Genomic DNA, 18,263 nt, shown 5'->3' with positions numbered 1-18,263 from the left:
AGTTCAGGTTCAGTCACATAAAACTAGAGGCTGTAAAGTCAACAGACATGTCTTTCAAGAAGTCAGTCACAAATCTGTGCTTCAACAACCGCACTTCTTCTACCATTGCTATTTCAACGTTTGTGTTTTCAGTGGCCACCAGGGGCAGTATCCTGTACTTCCTGATCACTGAGATGAGTATGGTCAACATCATGTACCAGACGTCTCTGAGACAGTTTTTGGGACTTTTTGACCGGTCTCTGGCTAGGTGAGAATATTAATTTGCTGCTCTCTGTAATGAATAGTTTTGTTTTTCTAACCCATAAAAAGCAAGCGATCCTGTGCAACTCCGTGTAGGCCTTACAAAGTCTTACAAATCTCACCTGCAAATTTCCCTCCTCTCATTTTGATTAATAATGTCTCAGTGGGGGACTTGTTTGGGTTATTGGTATCTTGAATTGGTGCTGGTGAAGCACTTGGAGGTCTTTTTAGGAATTCAGACTTCTGTGATGCTATATCAACCTTTCCCAAAATACTGAAAAGACCCAAAAAGGGCAAAACAATATTAAATTTACTTCCGACAGCTTGTACTGTATGGGGCGGCTGTGGCTCAGGATGTGGAGTGGTTGTCAACTAATTAGAGGGTTGATGGTTCGATCCCTGGCAGTTGTAGTCTACATTTCCCCCCGAGTGTTTTTGGGCAAAATACTAAACCCAAAATTGCTCCTGATGCCAAGCCATCGGTGTGTGCGTTGAATGTTTATTGCTCTTTATGCACAAGTGGAAACTTGAGTGGTACCAGTGTGCGAATGTGTGAACGCTGGCTTGTGTTTGTAAAGCGCTTTGAGTGGTCGCTAAGACTAGAAAAGCTATATAAACGCAGGCTATTTGCTCTAACTTCTATCCAATGATTATAAAATTCTCCTCTTCAATACGGCTTTGTAACAAATATGAGCTTTGCTTCCTAAATTTTAAAAGAGAGCACCTTTGTTACAGGGTTTATTTTGTTGTTTATGACCGTCTACATACATAAAAGTTGTGAATGAGACATTGTGCTGTGGAGAAGGTGACTCTTTTACTGTATCTCTATAGCATAAGTAGAGCTTTGTGGCTTGAAATCTGGGAGATACGCAAGGACAAGATCAATGACTTCATTAGTATCTTTGAAATCCAAACACCAAACAATAGAGTCCAAATCAATATGTCCATGCTACAAAGACTGCCTGAAGCATGACAGAAGCATTTCATCATCAAATCTCTTTCAAACAGGGTCAACAAATATTATTATTAGATGCAGAATGGTAGTTATTGTTGCAGGGCAATTGGATTGAATTGCTTCAATTTTAACAGGTGTTCCATTTACTGTATTCATCTCCTGCATATAAATCAGGTTATCCTTGAATGTCAGTTTTCCAATGATCTCTTGAAGTTTTCCTCTCAATATATCTCATCACTATTGCTTCTTACTTGCTTTTAACTTGGTTTGTAATTATCTACAGTACATATTTGAAATATGTATGTAGCAGGATGGACCGAAGTATTGTTGTCTTGAAGCCTCCACTATATATGCAGCTGAAAAACTAAAGTGAAATATTTTCACATGGTATGTTAATTAAATGGTAAATGGACCTGTAAAATGCTTTTGTAGTCTTCCGACCACTCAAAGTGCTTTAAGTTACACTACACGTTGAAGGTGGAAGCTGCAGAAACATTCTTGATACTACTCAAGACTGATACTATAACTGTGATGTTTTGTTTTTTGAAAATACGTTTGCTGTTTAGTGTGCCTGAGGCCAACATAAATACAGCGAGCGACAGTCCATTTTAACAAGCTACCCATTGATTTGCTAGCTCGAATAGTTTTTCATCTGACCAAACAACTAATTATGCCAATATTCCCAATATCCTTAATAGCTTGAATAAGCTTTCACATAATTCACTGTTACCAAGCACCGCAGACATTAGCATCAACCATTAGGTTAACCAGTCTGACCATGCTGTGATCTCTAGTCTGTATTTGATTTGTTGGAGTTAATATTAGATTTAAAACATGTGACATTATAGCAGGAGCTTTAAGCGGCTAACAGACTGAACATGTGGTGTCTCCTATGCTATTTTCTGAAACAGGTCCTGCAAAAGCCCTATCACAAGCAAACGCATCGCTAACATCATAGAGTTTATGACCTTCGAGGTGTATAAGTATGCAGCACGGGGCCTGTACGAAGAGCACAAGTTCCTCTTCACTTTGCTGTTGACGCTGAAGATCGACATGCAGAGCAGCAGGGTCAAACACGAGGAGTTTCTCACACTCATTAAAGGTAAGAGGAAAACGGGAACGTTTTGCAGATATTTCTAAAAGTTCTGTTTTCTTATTTACTTGGGCAGCTGAAAAAATTAATTCTTAAAGTGTGGTATATGGAGGCTTGCATGTGCAGGAAGCTCCAACCTCGGAAACATGAAAGCTGACCTCCGAGCTTCATTGCATTCATAAACTATATTTTCAGAAGGTAAAACCTGGAAAAAAAGAAAAGACATACAAGTATGTAAAAGGGATAATAGGACATCGGCAATGTGTCAGAATGACTCATCGATGCTCATATTATGTCCGATGGGGAAACACCGGAGAGATACGAAGTAGTGTGTAAAAATAACTGAAACTATCAATGCTGTGGTGTAGAGCTCAGCAATGTGTAATATGCATTACCGTCTGCTACAAACTAAATCTAGTTCCGTTTATTTCAGACTAAAGTATTTACAGACAAGTTGAGCTGCTGTAAAGTCAGCAGTGCCATTTGGAAAAGTGAAAGTTTCCAGGAAGAAAATGTTTGGTTGTTTCACCGTTTCATTCACCAGTCTGTTATGTTTAATCTTCTGAGACTGATTTGTTGCGTCAGTACCTAGAATATACTCGGTTAAGATTAGAGCCAAAGAAAGACCGTACGTACATATAGCAGATACCTGTCCCCACTGAGACTGCATTCAATTCTCACCATACAGAGAAAAGCTACAAGTGTTGTTGCATGACTCACCTTAAAACAGCCTCCAGGCCCTTTGATAATGTCGGACCGATATTGCCATCTATTTTCTGTTGTTTTATTTATTAGATACTTAGAGATATATTCTTTCCAATGCTCATCTCAAGGTTTACGAACATATTGGTATTGGAGGAGTTCACTGAATCAGAAATATGAAGTGCTCCTCACTGCAGGGATAAAAGCCAGCTACAGCAACTGGCAAGGCCAGAACAGACAGTCGGTTACTTGCATGCAGCTTCTCCATCTGTCAGCTCCAACCTGCTGAACATTGACTCAGTATGGTTTTTGTGTCAATTTTTCAAAGTTGTGTTTTCAGGAAGCAATAATCAGTCTGTAATTTTGAATATTAACATATCCTTTTTTTTTTCTTTGTGTATTCCTATTTGTGTGCATGTGCACATTATTTTGTGTGTGTGTGTGGTATCCAGGAGGTGCATCTTTGGACCTAAAGGCCTGCCCCCAGAAACCAGCTAAATGGATCCTTGACATGACCTGGCTCAACCTTGTAGAGCTCAGCAAACTGTGGCAGTTCTCTGATATACTGGATCAGGTACAACACACACACACTTGATTAATTCCGGCATGCCGTAACAGGTGTACGATACCCTTCTTTATCCGAGAGAGTTTTCACGCACAACAGTGCTCATCCGTCATCGGTTACTCACAGATACAGCAGTGGTCTCTAGGTGCTTATTAAATATATTTTAACAGCTCTCCTTTGCTCTAGTAAGCATGTCAATATCAGTCTCATCATGTCTCGCGTCATCACACACACACAAACACTTACCACGATGGACTGTCACTCACACACCCTTATGGGTGACTGACAGCCTGGTGGCTCCCATGGAGGGAAAAGCTCAGTGCTCTGTGAAATGAGCTTAGTTTGGAAAAACTTCCAGTCAATTACTTTTGGCTCAGCACGCACACACGCACGCACACAGGCACAGACACACACAGACACACACAGACACCCTTGTTGTATTCCTTCACATGCACAAATACACTTACGCATACTGCATTTGTGTGTGGTTGATGAACAGGGAGAGCTGGATTAACAATTCTTTGTTTAATGAAATCAGTTCAACCAAAAGAACAAGCTGTGGAAAGGATTGTGATGTCAGACCACCCAGAATAGAGAGACAAAACCATCTGAGCCCCCATCTGACTGTCGTCACACACAAACAAAACTGTACTACACACATGGCGCAGATACAACTTATTTCACACAAACATATTTAGGCAGCAATTTTAGCCTTATTGTTCAAGATTTTTACTCAAATCCCTAGACTGGCTCAGACATCTGTGTGGGACATGAACTCTTCTCTATCAACAACTAACAGTTGTTAATTTGCTCTTCAGAAAAGCACTGAAGCCCTTAGATAAAGTGAAGCCGTTTAGTGGCTGATAGACAAAGACAAGCAGCTCTCAGTTGTAAAGTTGTCTCAGAATGTAAAGCAGGTGGTTGCGTCACTTTCCTAAATAAATACTTATTTAAAGAAGAGAGTCTCCATTTCAAACTGACCCACAGGGCCACAGAGAAATAGGAAATAAGAAACTATCAGCCTTTTTTGTAACATGATTTTTAAACATGTTCATGACAGAGACTTCAGAAAAGGAAGATCTAGCTGTGAGATCAGCAGAGAGCTGAAAGGAAACGCTCGTAAAAGTGTGTCCTTAAATCTAAAATAACTACTAATACCAGACAAACGAAAGCCAAAATGAAGATGTCCAATAAGATTTGTAAAATTCAAACCCATACACAACGATAAATCTGACTACTGACCAGCTCCATGCAAATATTGGTCATACAGTTACTAGGTTAGTGTGGTGCATGTACTGTAAACGCAATGTCTGATTTCTTGCTCCAACCTCATTTCTTCCAGTAACCTGGTTTCCTCCGTGCATGTTAACACGGTGATTAGCAGGGCATTTGATGTCACAGTATATTTGCATATGTTGTGCTATCAAGCATTAATATCACTTCTTGACAAGGGTTCAATACTAACTGCTTCCCAGGCGATTTATGCTCAGCTCGCTATGACAAGCGTCAATTCAGGACCTCATGTTCCTAATCTGTGTTACATGACGCGTTACATGATGTCTGTGTTTGTTGTGAAATGATTATTCAATTTACATATTTAATACATATACTGTATGTCAATGCATTTCTATAGAAGGCATTGTCTCTGCAGTTAAGTATGTGGAGTATATATTATGATTAATCGTGATAAATACCGGTTGGTTTAGGCTATGAAATTTTCTTTTGCAGCCCGTGTTTTCTTGTGGTGTACGTTTTAGAGAAGAAGGGTCAAAAAATATCAGCAATCAGCACCCAAACATGCTGTGCAGGTACAGAAAGCCACATGCTCATAGTGGTCCTTAAGCACATTAGGACAATTTATGGTGTGCATCTAGGAGAGTGCACAGTTAATGCACTTCAATTTCTAACAGAAACGTAGGCCACTACGACTGACCAGCGAAAAGGACCCATCTGTGCATCCCTGTGTCAGAGCGGTGTACACATTTCTTTCAGATACGTCGTAACGAGAAACAGTGGAAGTCATGGTTTGATAAGGAGGCCCCAGAGGAAGAGGTGGTACCGAACTCCTACGACCAGGCTCTCGACTGTTTTAGACGCCTGCTCCTCATACGCTGCTGGTGTCCCGACAGGACCATCGCACAGGTTGGAAAAGACACTTATTTGTGTGTGTTACGATGTCCAGAGTATAAGGATCTGGCGGCTTAAAACCAAATTTCACACAATCAGCTTCATTGCAGTAGTTTCCACTTTCATAATGAACGGTATGGTGGTGTAAATCCAATTCCCATAGTTGCTAATTTGCATCAAAATGGATTTGCAACAGTACGATGCGGTCATACTGTAACTTGAGTTCAAATTAATAAATAACCATGAAACAAATACAGCAGAGTAGCCTAAAGCAGCGTAATCTTAATCAATTGATGGGTCAGGGCTGGGAAAGAAATGCTGTTTTTCTTGTATTAATGAGAGTTGGTTCAGGAAAGAATAAAAGTCTGGGCCAAGGGAGGTATTACTGGAGATTAAGATATTCCTAGTCTTTGCTTGAAGGGAAAAGTGGAATATATTTAGTGAATTTATCTTTATATTTATCTTTCTCTGAAGATAACTGAGCCTAAATATCTGCAATGGCTAATGGACATTCACTTCTTACTGATAAGTAGTTTTTTGCTCCACTGCAGATGAGCCCCGAGTGGAATTTATTTTGTTGCAGTTGTTTTCTGCAGTAAACCAGAAAAAACTCCTTTGAACTATTCCATCAGTTCCAAGCCTTCCAGAAAGTGAATGTATTCCAATATTTAGTTTTTACTTGGCCTGCATTATGAAGTAGTAAATAAACATGTTTACTTTGTCTCATTACTTTCTCCTCTAGGCCCGTAAATACATAATGGACGCAATGGGGGAGAAGTACACTGAAGGGGTGATTCTTGACTTGGAGAAGACGTGGGAGGAATCGGACCCACGAACTCCTCTCATCTGCTTCCTGTCAATGGGCTCAGATCCGACCGACTCTATCATTGCGCTGGGGAAGAGGCTGAAGATTGAGACCCGATATGTCTCCATGGGACAAGGACAAGAGGTCCATGCTCGCAAGCTTCTGCAGCAGACTATGGCTAATGTGAGTTAGTGGTCACAGCTATTTTTGAATCGTTCAATGTAGCAGCAGAACAATAGTTTATTGCAATATATTGAACTAGACGTCTCTGAAAAAGAATGTGTCTGTATTGTCTTGAAGCTCTCGGATCCCTTACAGACAGACCAACACTTTCAGAGTTTGTTGCTTACAAATAACTTCTTTTTTTTTTTTAAGATCTTGACTACATTACGACTTTTGCGGTCCTTGATATGGATTATAACCATTACTCTTATTATTTCTCCCTAGGGTGGCTGGGCCCTACTCCAGAATTGCCACTTGGGTCTAGACTTCATGGACGAGCTGATGGACACGGTGATAGAGACAGATTTTGTCCATGACTGCTTCCGCCTTTGGATGACCACAGAGGTCCACAGACACTTCCCCATCACCCTTCTGCAGATGTCAATTAAGTTTACCAACGAACCACCACAGGGCCTCAAGGCCGGGCTTAAGAGGACCTATGGAGGTAGGGCCAGTTTGGTTCAGCTTAAAGTAAAACACAAACAATCAAAAGGTCCAGAATTCTTAATCTATCATTTTACTGAGCAAGGTGAGGTTGGTGAGGCTGTATTACGAATACACCCTGCCCTGAATCAATGCAATGGTCCAGTCTGAAAATGTTTCTCGGCATCAATATGGGGGAAATAAAGTAAAATGTCAATAGATTGATTTTCAGTTTATGATTACCGGGGGATCAGACATGCGTGTCTCTGTGTATGAGGAGTAGCACAATGATAAGCATTCAGAATAGGGTGTCTTGTTATTTCTGATGTGTACATGTAGCAACTAATTTGCGGATGCACACGCATAAACACATACTGACCTTCAATAGGTCACATAATTAATAACTAAAGGGATGTGAATGTATTTTAGAGGAAAGTCAGCAGGAGAACAATGATAAGCAACTGGTGCTTGATTCAGTGTATTTTACACGCTTGTCTTCAGCTCTTTAATCCTAACTGCAAATAGAAATAGCATTTCTTCATCAGATAAAGGGAGAGAACACTTGCTGTGGACAGCGCATTTAGAATATGTTTCTTCAAAGCAGCGCTTATTTTGCAAATTTGTTTCTATCATTAAATGTTACAATTCCCAAAAGACGTAAGGCTGAACCACGATTTGGGAAAAAACAAACATTTTATTTGAGCATTTTTAAAATCTAATTTGTGGATTTAGATGATAATTGCCGCTGATATTTTCTATTTATTATTTTCTAGATTAAAGTCGGGAATTTCAGCTGGAGTTTTAATTCACTTCACCACACTGTTATCCTTCGGAGCCTGGCAAGATTTCCCATACTTCATTAGAGCTAAGGAAAGCCATTGGGACGTTGCCAAAAGAGATTCGCCAGCTTGCATTATGCAAAGTTAGAAGTGTGCATACAGTTCCGTATTTGTGTCATAGTAACAGAAATAGCTAAATCTTAAATGTTGTAGGTCTGTTTCCAAAGCTAAAGGAATATATTGCAGTTCACTGTTTGTAGTATGACGGAAGGCAGTTCATTCAGTCCCATTCAGTTTATTTCAGGGTGTGTGGGTGTTTTAGGGAGAAAAGAAGGAGAAGCCTGGAGAGTTGCATTAAAAGGGACTTATCTTGATGACCAAACAAAGTTAAGGAGGCCCAAGCTGGTCCAAGCTGTAGCTGAACAAGATCGTTTTCAACCACCTGCTCCAGCACACCCCCAGTAAGGCCATGTCGTCCAAGAAAGCTCCGTGTATCCAGCCGGTTCATGGATACTTGCTGCTCCGATTTAGTTTAGTCTACTTCAACTATTTCTTAGTTTGAGCGTAACAGTTCCAGAAACTGCATAATAATTTCAGTAGCTCCATTAGCCACGTTCACTCCTCTCTTTGTTCTCCTCCATGCAGCTTTGGTTAGTTTTCCCCTTCCCCCAGCTCACAGGTGTGTCTAATTTATAGCCTCTCTTTCCCCACCTTCTTTTCCTGTCAGGTTGGAAAAGGGCAATTCTGTGTATTTTTGTTCAGCTACAATATATGACTTCCAAGTCTGCTATACTGGAGTAGAAGTAACAAACTTTCTGTAGCTGGAAGATCCAAATGATGACCTCAAAAGCTAATCGAACAACAATGATTTTCTGTAGCTTGCACTCTGTTGGTGAAGAGGGCTGCTAATGTGTTTATCCATGTATCCCTCTCACTAGGTATAAACCAGGACCTTTTGGATGTCAGTAACATGGTGCAGTGGAAGCCAATGCTTTATGGAGTGGCATTCCTCCACAGCACAGTACAGGAGAGGAGAAAGTATGGGCCTCTGGGATGGAATATCCCCTACGAGTTCAACCAGGCCGACTTCAACGCCACTGTCCAGTTTGTTCAGAACCACCTCGATGACATGGACATTAAAAAGGTAGTGCTGAGCAAACTACAGTATACACCTCGAGGTGAACAAATACATCTTTAACAATCACCAACAGTAGTAAGCTTCAGTAGAAATAGTTTGGAGTGCAGACTTTCAGAGTGATGATGGTTTGAAATGCTTTATGTGTGTGTGTGATAGCCTTCTACTGGTGAAAAGGCGTGCAGCAGGTTGTGGTTGTTGTCTCCTTATCACACCGCTTGTATATGTGTAGTTTTGATGAATAAATCATATAATGTACTACAGTAAATAAGCAAATAGTCTGACATACTCCAGAGCACTCACCATGTCTAATAAGAACACATTATGTATATGAGAAGCCTGTAACGTGATTGCATTTGTTTCAAAACTGAAAATGTCACTCAGGTCCTGTTTCTAAAGTTAACAAAATAACCGTCCCCTTATCTTCACAGGTTCTTTCGTACAAAAAAGTGAACTCTTCTCTGTTGATCAACGTTGTCATCTGATATGAAAGAAATTTCTTTTAGGAATTTGCAGAAAAGTGTCACATCCAACTTTCATGAACATGCCAAATAGAAATAATAATCACACTGGCAAAGATGTGCATAACAGTCTCCTCACCGAACACTGCACAAATCAAATTACACACATTCATCAACTCGTATTACCTTTTAAACAGCTGTAACCATTTCACAAATTGTATTTGCCGTCATCTTATCACTATTTCATACCTCCTCAGGGTGTGTCATGGACCACAGTGCGATACATGATCGGAGAGATTCAATACGGTGGCCGTGTGACTGATGACTATGACAAGCGCCTCCTCAACACCTTTGCCAAGGTGTGGTTCAGTGAGGACATGTTTGGACCTGCCTTCATCTTCTACAAAGGCTACAGCATCCCAAAATGCTCCAATGTTGACCAGTATCTGACATACATCCAGGTAAGTCACACTCAGGTGGAAGATGAATGGCTGCAAACACTTTCATCAGGCTTCTACAAATGGTACAACAGATTTAAAGGCATTCGTATTACTGAATATATGGCTGCAAAAATGTCACTGTCCGTCTCTAATAAGGTCCGCTGTCTTGAGGATTTTGGGTACGTTTGCACAAACCCTATCTTCCTACATTTTTGTTAAAATTCTGCACCTGTCATTTGATGTTGCCGTTTTTTTCCATTTTGTTTTAATTACTGTCAGCTTTCAGTGATATCACAAACAGTGAAAATAGCAACATTGAAGATATGATGTTTCTGCAGGACGCTGACACACTGCGCTCATCCAGATACAGGCTGCCATGTGTGATTTTTTGATAAAATGCTAGCATGCTCCTTTTGCTAGAGATTATGTATGATTTATTAATGTGCTTGTGTGCTTAACTGGTGGGTTTGCATGTGTGTGTGTGTATGTGTGTGTGTCTGGGTGTCTGGGGGCAGTTCCTGAGCTAGTTTCATTAAAGCTAGTTTCATTATGAAGGATGCTCAGGGCTGCCAGGCTCAGCAAGCTTATTCCTCTGCACCGCCTCTCTCAAATAGGGAATGACAAACACACCCTTGGAGAACACACACACACGTGCATAAACGCACACGGGCGCAACATTCAAACACACATATACCATGTAGACACAAATACACGTATGTTCACACTTTGTCTACATAGACAAAATTCACAACAAAACACAATGTGTCTGTGTGTGTGTGTGTGTGTGTGTGTGTGTGTGTGTGTGTGTGTGTGTGTGTGTGTGTCTCTACACGTATGTGCATTTAAATTAAAGGCAGACAGCCTAAGAGGAAATAATTGACCACAGCGAGGGACAAAGGCTTTTCTGTTCAGCACACAGTGACTCTCTCTTCATCACCTCCAATTTGTATCTGTGTATTAGCCAATGACGACATACATCACAAATTTGTTATATCCCCAATGCAAACTCTTAGCTGTTCCCGATCAACAAAGAAATGAGAATAAAAGAAATTCTTAATGTGTTGAAGGCGTAGAGGTGTTTCCTAAAAATGAAATAAAGCTCACAACATATTGGATCTACCTTTGGTTTTGAGTGTCTTTGCTTACATTGGCCGTAAACAAGCTTTGTGCAGCCGTTACAAAGTGGGTTTGTTTGAATAGTTTTACAAGTTCCTTGAACCTCATTAGTTGTCCTGAAGCATCATATGGTCCATCTTCTTGTCATCATTGAGAGAGACACTAACTGCAAGATGTCTTTCGACCATTTAAAATAATCGTGTTTCTACTCACTGCCTTTGATTTGACATCGGCTCCCTTTTTTAGTCACTTCTAAAGGTGGCCCTGATTTTAAGAAAAAATATATAGATTTTACCCCAGTTAAAATGTCATTGATAGTTTTCTGACCCTTATTAGGGCAGCAGTTGCTCTGTATATAAAACCATATCGGTGAGCCGGTTTGCTTTGTGTTAAAGTTTTTTTCCATGGATTTTTCTAAGCCAATAAATAATCAATGATGACTGCGGTGAGGCCATACTTTCACATTGTCACATTTTTTTATACTATGAGACCAACTGAAGAATTGGTATTGACTGCTACAGAGTCACTAGGTGCACTTATTTCCTCGGTAGAGAAAAAACGTCAACATGTTATGTTGCTGCTTTTTATTAGTTTTATGAGATAATTATAATGGAAAGATCACAGAAAATGAGGCAGATGCAACAACATATTTATTATATGGTAGAGGTGTCCCTGACTGTCCCTGAGTGTGTGTGTGTGTGTGTGTGTGTGTGTGTGTGTGTGTGTGTGTGTGCGCGCGCAGGTGCGGCGCTGTACAAAGTACTGAAAGAAAGATCAAGGTTGTTGATAGAACTTTCAGCCCTAATTGCATTTCACTCTTTGTAGCAATCGACAGACAGAAGGGGAAGACAGGGAATGAGGGGATGTTAAGGCCTGGCTCTAAGACCACAGCACATAAGGGGAGCACACAAGAGCGATTTACTAAGAACAGAAGTTTCATTTAACAAGGATTGAATTAATTTGTGTGTAACGTGTGCCAAAATACAAATTCTAACAAATGATACTGGCAGGAAAACATACTGCCAAGTTTAACTTAGGAAATAAAGTATACAGCAAATCAAATGTCCAAATTAGCTCAAGGTGGGGCCAGGGGAACAGAACCCCACGATTACCAGGATGGAGCGGGTCTTGACTGGAAGCAGTGGCCAGCTGTCTCCAATTCCTTGTTGGCCTCCAGCTCCAACCCACCAGGAAACAGGAACACTGAAAGACAGACAACACAGCAACACATACACGCCCTGGCATCACACAGTCAACTAGAGACGCGAGCCGCAAACAGCTTTTTCTACCTGCCTCGCAATGCTGATGTTAGAGAACTATTAATACATTCTAAATATATTTAGCTCTCTGATAGTGCTATGTTGTGATTACTAAATACATTGATTTTGAAACATTAGCTGTATGTTGTCATTTAGCCTTTCTGAGGTTATTGAGGTGCTGCAATTTTGATTTTAGAACTTATGTCTACATGGTGATGAATTAACGCACTGATTGAAAGCAAATGAGTATTTTTTTAACTTTTATTGCTGCTGATATTAATACCAAAATAGGCTATACATCATGATTTCTCTAGAGAAACCAAGCATTCGGCACCTCCATACACCCGAATGAAATGAGCCTTTGTTTCATAACCTCATTCTTTTGCCAGTGCAACGATTCAAATCAGGCTCCTTAGATCAAATCGCAAGTAGTCGGCTCTTCAGAGTCACCCCTACTAGTCGGTCAGATGCGTGCGCAATTGGACTGGGAGGGATATCATGATTCTCATGCATGTTGCACAGTGAAACTCTTCACTGGAGGGTGAAAAGAAGCAGCCGGTGACACTGTGTGTATCAGAGGAGACACTTGGCTGTCTACAACTTACCCATGCCAACTGAGGTCTAGCAGTGATCAAAACTGCAGTGCAGTGGGAGGGAAATATGTTTTTGAAACTGAGGATAAAAAAGAAACATAAATAGCACATAAAAATCTATTCCACACCGGAGAATGTTTCATCCATAATCTCTGCCAGCTCTGTGTGAGGCTCTAGGGCCCTCTCACAGCACTTGTGAGAGTAGAGATGATGCATCTTGGGGATTTATTTCTCATAACATTTTCACAAATGCTCTGAGAGCCACAAGGACCTCCGGTTCAATAACGGTTGCCATTTCTCTTTCAGTGTCTGCCAGTTTACGACACTCCAGAGGTGTTCGGCCTCCACCCGAACGCAGACATAACCTACCAGAGTAAGCTGGCTAAAGACGTACTGGACACCATCCTCAATATTCAGCCTAAAGACAGCTCGTCAGGCGGAGGGGAAACCAGAGAAGCTGTGGTGTCCAGGCTGGCTGACGACATGCTGGAGAAACTGCCTCCCGACTACGTACCTTTTGAAGTAAGCCTGTGTGAATGAACACTGTGCATGTGTGCGCCATGAACAGCCCGAGGTGTGTTTTAGGGGAGTGAAGCAACATGTGCAATGTTCCCCCACTCACCATGTGTGCTGTGCAAAGTGGCCGGTGTGTTGCAGTCAGAGAGGACGGATGTGTGTTGGTGAGGTGATGGAATGTTTTGTGTGTTTGAGACTGTGATAGACGGTGAGAAAAGAGGACCAGAAATAGAGGGGTTGCTGACTTTTGCAAGTTTGTTTTATTGGTGGTTTTCTCTCCTTTTTTCATCACTTAAGAGAAAGTGAGGTGAGAATGTGACTTTTCTGAGGCGAGGCGCAAAGAACATCACAGAAAACTTGTCAATGCATGCCACACCCTGTCTCTACCACTTTCACTTCCATCCATCTGCTGGCTGTCTGTCTATACAGTATATAAAAACAGTAAAACTGGATCGAAATGATATCTAAATGAGGGACAAGTGTACATAATTGAAGGATAAATCAATCATCGTTGGCATTTTCAAAGAAACAACAATCCATAAATGTCTCTCGTTCTTTTCTGGTCCTTACAAATAGTAGTCACGAAACATCACATCCTGTGCTCAGTTTGTACCTGAGGCATGAGAGCACTTCCACTTCCCCACACTTTTTAATTTTAAGGTTGCATGTTGAGTGGAGGTAAACGGAATTGTGGTAATTCCAGGTGCAGCTCGTGAACACGTCTTTCTGTATCAACATAGCAAGCCTGTGTGTGCTCATGCATCTTCTCTCCATGCATTATAAATCCTTCAGGAAAATCATTAAAGTTTTATCTTCTTATTTGGTTCAAACGTAACCAGGTGAGAGAGCGCCTCCAGAAGATGGGTCACTTCCAGCCCATGAACATCTTCTTGCGTCAGGAGATCGATCGGATGCAGAGGGTCATAGTTCTGGTCAGAAACACCCTGACAGACCTAAAGCTGGCCATCGATGGAACCATCATCATGAGCGAAAATCTGCGGGATGCCCTGGATTGCATGTACGACGCACGTATTCCTGCCCGCTGGAAGAAGGTTGGTTTGAAGAATTGCCTTGAATAAAAAATGTGCCCTTAACGAGAAATTTCTCAAAGCAATTCACTTTTGTCATGCTGAAGACATTTGTGTCACCTCTGTGTCACCTCTGCCAGCAACACTTACACCATAAGTTACTTGTGTCATTTTGTTAGCTTTTTATTTCGTTATATAAATTGTTTTTCTGCTTCACAAATGGCAAAATGACCCTCCTAATAGGACCAGTCATCTTTCAATTCTACTGAAAGCTATTAACGCCCTTTGCATTTAATAAAGAATTCTAACAAGCCACTTTAGGGAGACTGGAGGCATCAATTAATAAGTTTTTATTGCTCTGCAGTTTATATTTTCTCTAATGTTATTATGGTCAAGTAAATCAAAGGTTTACTAGTTTGTTTCCGATAACATCAGATATTTCTTGCTAGCTACTCATCATCAACGTCTAATTTATCTTCAGCCCACAATGACGCTCTTTACCTTTTATTTATGTACTTTATTTAGAAAACTATAAAGCACACAAATACATTTCAATGATGAATGAAAGCGACTCTAGTTACGAACTTACTCGACGAAATTGATGCAATATTAATATTGAGATAGTGGAAGCAAAAGAAAAACACTTTTACCATATCTTATATTGAAATCATTCTGTTGGCATTCAAGTCATGCCTCACAAACTTTACATTCATTATTAGGATCATTTAGATTTGAAAAGCTTCCTGGCTGGGATCCAGAATCTTTCTACCTGCAGCTCTATCTACTTTTGCCCCATTTGTCTCCACTTGACTGTTTTGTTGCATTCTCATCTTTTTTTATTATGACGTTCTGAATTTGTTCTTTTTCTCTTGCCACGCGGGGATTCACAATCCATTTTTTTTTTTTAAATGTCTCGCTGTTGTCTTCTTCTCTGATCTGTCTGGATGACAGTTTTCTGTGTTTCATTGTAATGTTTGTGTTGTTGTTTGTCTTTGTTTTCCAGGCATCGTGGGCCTCCAGCACCCTGGGGTTTTGGTTCACAGAGTTGCTTGAGCGGAACCGGCAGTTTCAGGCATGGATCTGTGAAGGGCGGCCCCACTGCTTCTGGATGACAGGCTTCTTCAACCCGCAGGGCTTCCTGACAGCAATGAAACAGGTACACACGGCATCAGGCTACCTAACTACCTACCTACCTACCTACTTACCCACCGCCATAGAGAAGACCAGATGGCACGCTGAGGGAGAGGCAGGCACACAGCCACATTCACACGCGCTAGCAAGCACACAGCCACAGGCAGGCATGCATGTACACATACACACACACACACACACACACACACACACACACACAAACCAGTTTTTATCACACCGTGGGAACCAATGAGAGGAAGCAGCCTGGTGGGATCCACCCTTTCTGAAGGGTCTAATTTTGTGATTCGGCCAGCAGAGAAGGCTTTGCTGGCCCTGACGGCCCACCACTGCTTTGATATAATATCAAACATATCCTCTTTTTGTATACAAAGTCTGAGAGATTTAACAGAACAATATTTTTGTTGAAAATGAAGGTGAGCTGATTATGTATTTCTAATGTAATGGCTTTGTGGTCCCCCCAACATTCACACACAAATATTTGGAAGCGCAATCTTCTTTAAACCGAAGAAATGTATTGTCATCATTGTGAGGGCTGGTACTGTTCTCTTCAGACCTGCTGGTTGTGTGAGCTTTATCTTGTGTAACTTAACTGTTGGTAGAAGGTTGATGATCAGCATCTTCCTCTTGGTCTTGGGTTCCTCCTTGCACAAATATCATCACTGAACCTGGCCCTGCATTGATTTACAAATACAAGGCAAATAAATTAGCATATACATGCAAAGTATTTTTTTTTTTAAATCTTCAGGCATTAAGGAATACGGTTTAAAGGTTTAAAAACAAAATCTAACAAATCTTAGTGTGAATACATTCATCCAACAATTATGTATGCTAATATCATTAAAACCTGATATGATTAGCAGTTAGTAATTTACATTAACATTCATGAAGGAAATGGAAACTAGATAAAGCGAAGATAAGATAAAACCAAGAAGAATATAGTTGATTGAAGTAAAACATAATCCATGATAGATCAATTAAAAATGCATACAAACCGAGACCGCATTTCAAATGTCTTTCAAAAACTATGTATACAGATAAATAGCTGAGCTTCTGATCCTCACATTATTAAAGGCTAATAGAGCAGCACACTGCATAGTTGCAGTTGCACAAAGGCAGCGTTACCATGGCTGTGAGTTTGTTTTTGGTGCCCGACTCACAGCGTGTAATGGTCGTGTACATAGCGGTGGCACTGAACTTACATACTGTATATTTCTCACAGGAGTGTCAATTCTTATAATTGTTCAGTTTTGAGAAAATCTGCAAGTCTATTACTGTCTCCACCAGGTAGGCTTTTTATCAACAGATTTCATGATTGGTGGCCTTGGTTTATGGATTATTGTTATTCTTTTTGGTGGTTACTGAACAGGGATTTGTTGGACTACTGTTAGTTCCAAAATATAATTTCCTCTCACTGAGCTCGCAAACTGACTTCTAAGGAGAGACACTGTCCTATCTGTTAAATTTTGCCCGATAAGGATTTTGTGTGTTTTTTTCCCTCTCTTTCAAAATGAGGATAAAATGGCTGAGGGGATACTCAACACTCATATTTAATTAATTTATTGTCACTCTGCCCTTGCTCCTTTTGAATCGTCTGGGATTTATTCACTTTCTGTTGGCACAGCATCTCGCAAAACAAATGCGTTAATGGAGTGCACTTCTCTGTGATGCAATGCTTTTTTTTAATTGTACCTCTATTACAGCCCGGGTCTCAAATTACTTTTTTTCTCTCGAAAAACAGTTGCCAAATGTCAGCACTGTCATTCACGTGTACTGCTGTATGATACTGCCCACATCACTGTCTTGACCTGTGGATTTGTCCCTGCACTTGCAGGAGATCACTCGGGCCAACAAGGGCTGGGCCCTGGACCGCATGGTGCTCTGCAACGAGGTGACCAGGTGGATGAAGGACGACATCACCCAGCCCCCCGCAGAGGGAGTGTATGTGTACGGCCTCTACCTGGAGGGAGCCGGCTGGGACCGCCGCAGCTGCAAACTCATTGACTCCAAAACCAAAGTCCTCTTCGAGATGATGCCTGTGATCAGGATGTACGCAGACAATAATGGTGAGATTGATTATGGTAGTGACAGTTGATTCATTAGCAAAGTTTACATTCAAAAAAGTGTATTTTGAAGATGTGTCTGACTCTGAATTTAAAATTCAAATCCGACAAAGCTTTAATCCTGTCTTTTCTTACAGGATCAACATTTTTTTAGTCTTTGTCTATCTCAGTGTATCCCTCCTCTACCCTCCTCAACATTTGCATCCCACGCGTCATTCAGAATGGATGGCTGTAACATTTAAATGTCAAGCAGACTAAGTGCTATTTATTTTCTCTGAGAATAGATTACCAGCAGTATGTAGCACAGTGTTTGTTCTGGATAAGACGGGGCTATATTCAGGAAGCAGCAGTGAGACAGGCCCGAGTGGACGCCTGCAAGCGAGGCTGCCTGGAAAAATAATTAATGGTCCGATGATACGCGTAATGCGGTTTGTTTACAACATGTCCCCTCCCAGCTTTTCCCACAAGAAGGCTGCCTGCTGAGTTTGAGTGTGTGCGCCAATGCAAGGGAGACTGGGGAGGGATGTGTCTGTGCCACAAGTGGTTGCAAGAGCATCTTTGAGTACGTGTGGCATGCATGCATCTTGAAAAC

The 18,263-nt window shown here is 41.0% G+C and overlaps 1 protein-coding gene across 2 annotated transcripts in view; it reads left to right on the top strand.

Moving 5' to 3' along the window:
* dnah5 (dynein, axonemal, heavy chain 5) overlaps positions 1–18,263 on the top strand; it is an 87,787-nt gene that overhangs the window by 66,483 nt on the left and 3,041 nt on the right. For both annotated transcript variants that reach the window (XM_031873702.1, XM_031873701.1), the window contains exons 76-87: positions 133–247; positions 2,107–2,297; positions 3,443–3,564; positions 5,548–5,697; positions 6,425–6,670; positions 6,935–7,154; positions 8,850–9,055; positions 9,765–9,968; positions 13,222–13,437; positions 14,271–14,483; positions 15,463–15,615; positions 17,443–17,674. In XM_031873702.1, the coding sequence (XP_031729562.1) occupies positions 133–247; positions 2,107–2,297; positions 3,443–3,564; positions 5,548–5,697; positions 6,425–6,670; positions 6,935–7,154; positions 8,850–9,055; positions 9,765–9,968; positions 13,222–13,437; positions 14,271–14,483; positions 15,463–15,615; positions 17,443–17,674 (2,268 nt within the window). The remainder of the gene's footprint in view (positions 1–132; positions 248–2,106; positions 2,298–3,442; positions 3,565–5,547; positions 5,698–6,424; positions 6,671–6,934; positions 7,155–8,849; positions 9,056–9,764; positions 9,969–13,221; positions 13,438–14,270; positions 14,484–15,462; positions 15,616–17,442; positions 17,675–18,263) is intronic.

The sequence above is a fragment of the Anarrhichthys ocellatus genome, unplaced genomic scaffold, assembly GCF_004355925.1.
Source record: "Anarrhichthys ocellatus isolate YVR2014 unplaced genomic scaffold, GSC_Weel_1.0 scaffold74, whole genome shotgun sequence".
NCBI lineage: Eukaryota > Metazoa > Chordata > Actinopteri > Perciformes > Anarhichadidae > Anarrhichthys > Anarrhichthys ocellatus.
Note: the sequence above shows the minus strand (reverse complement) of the source record. Positions and strands in the feature narration are given on the sequence as shown.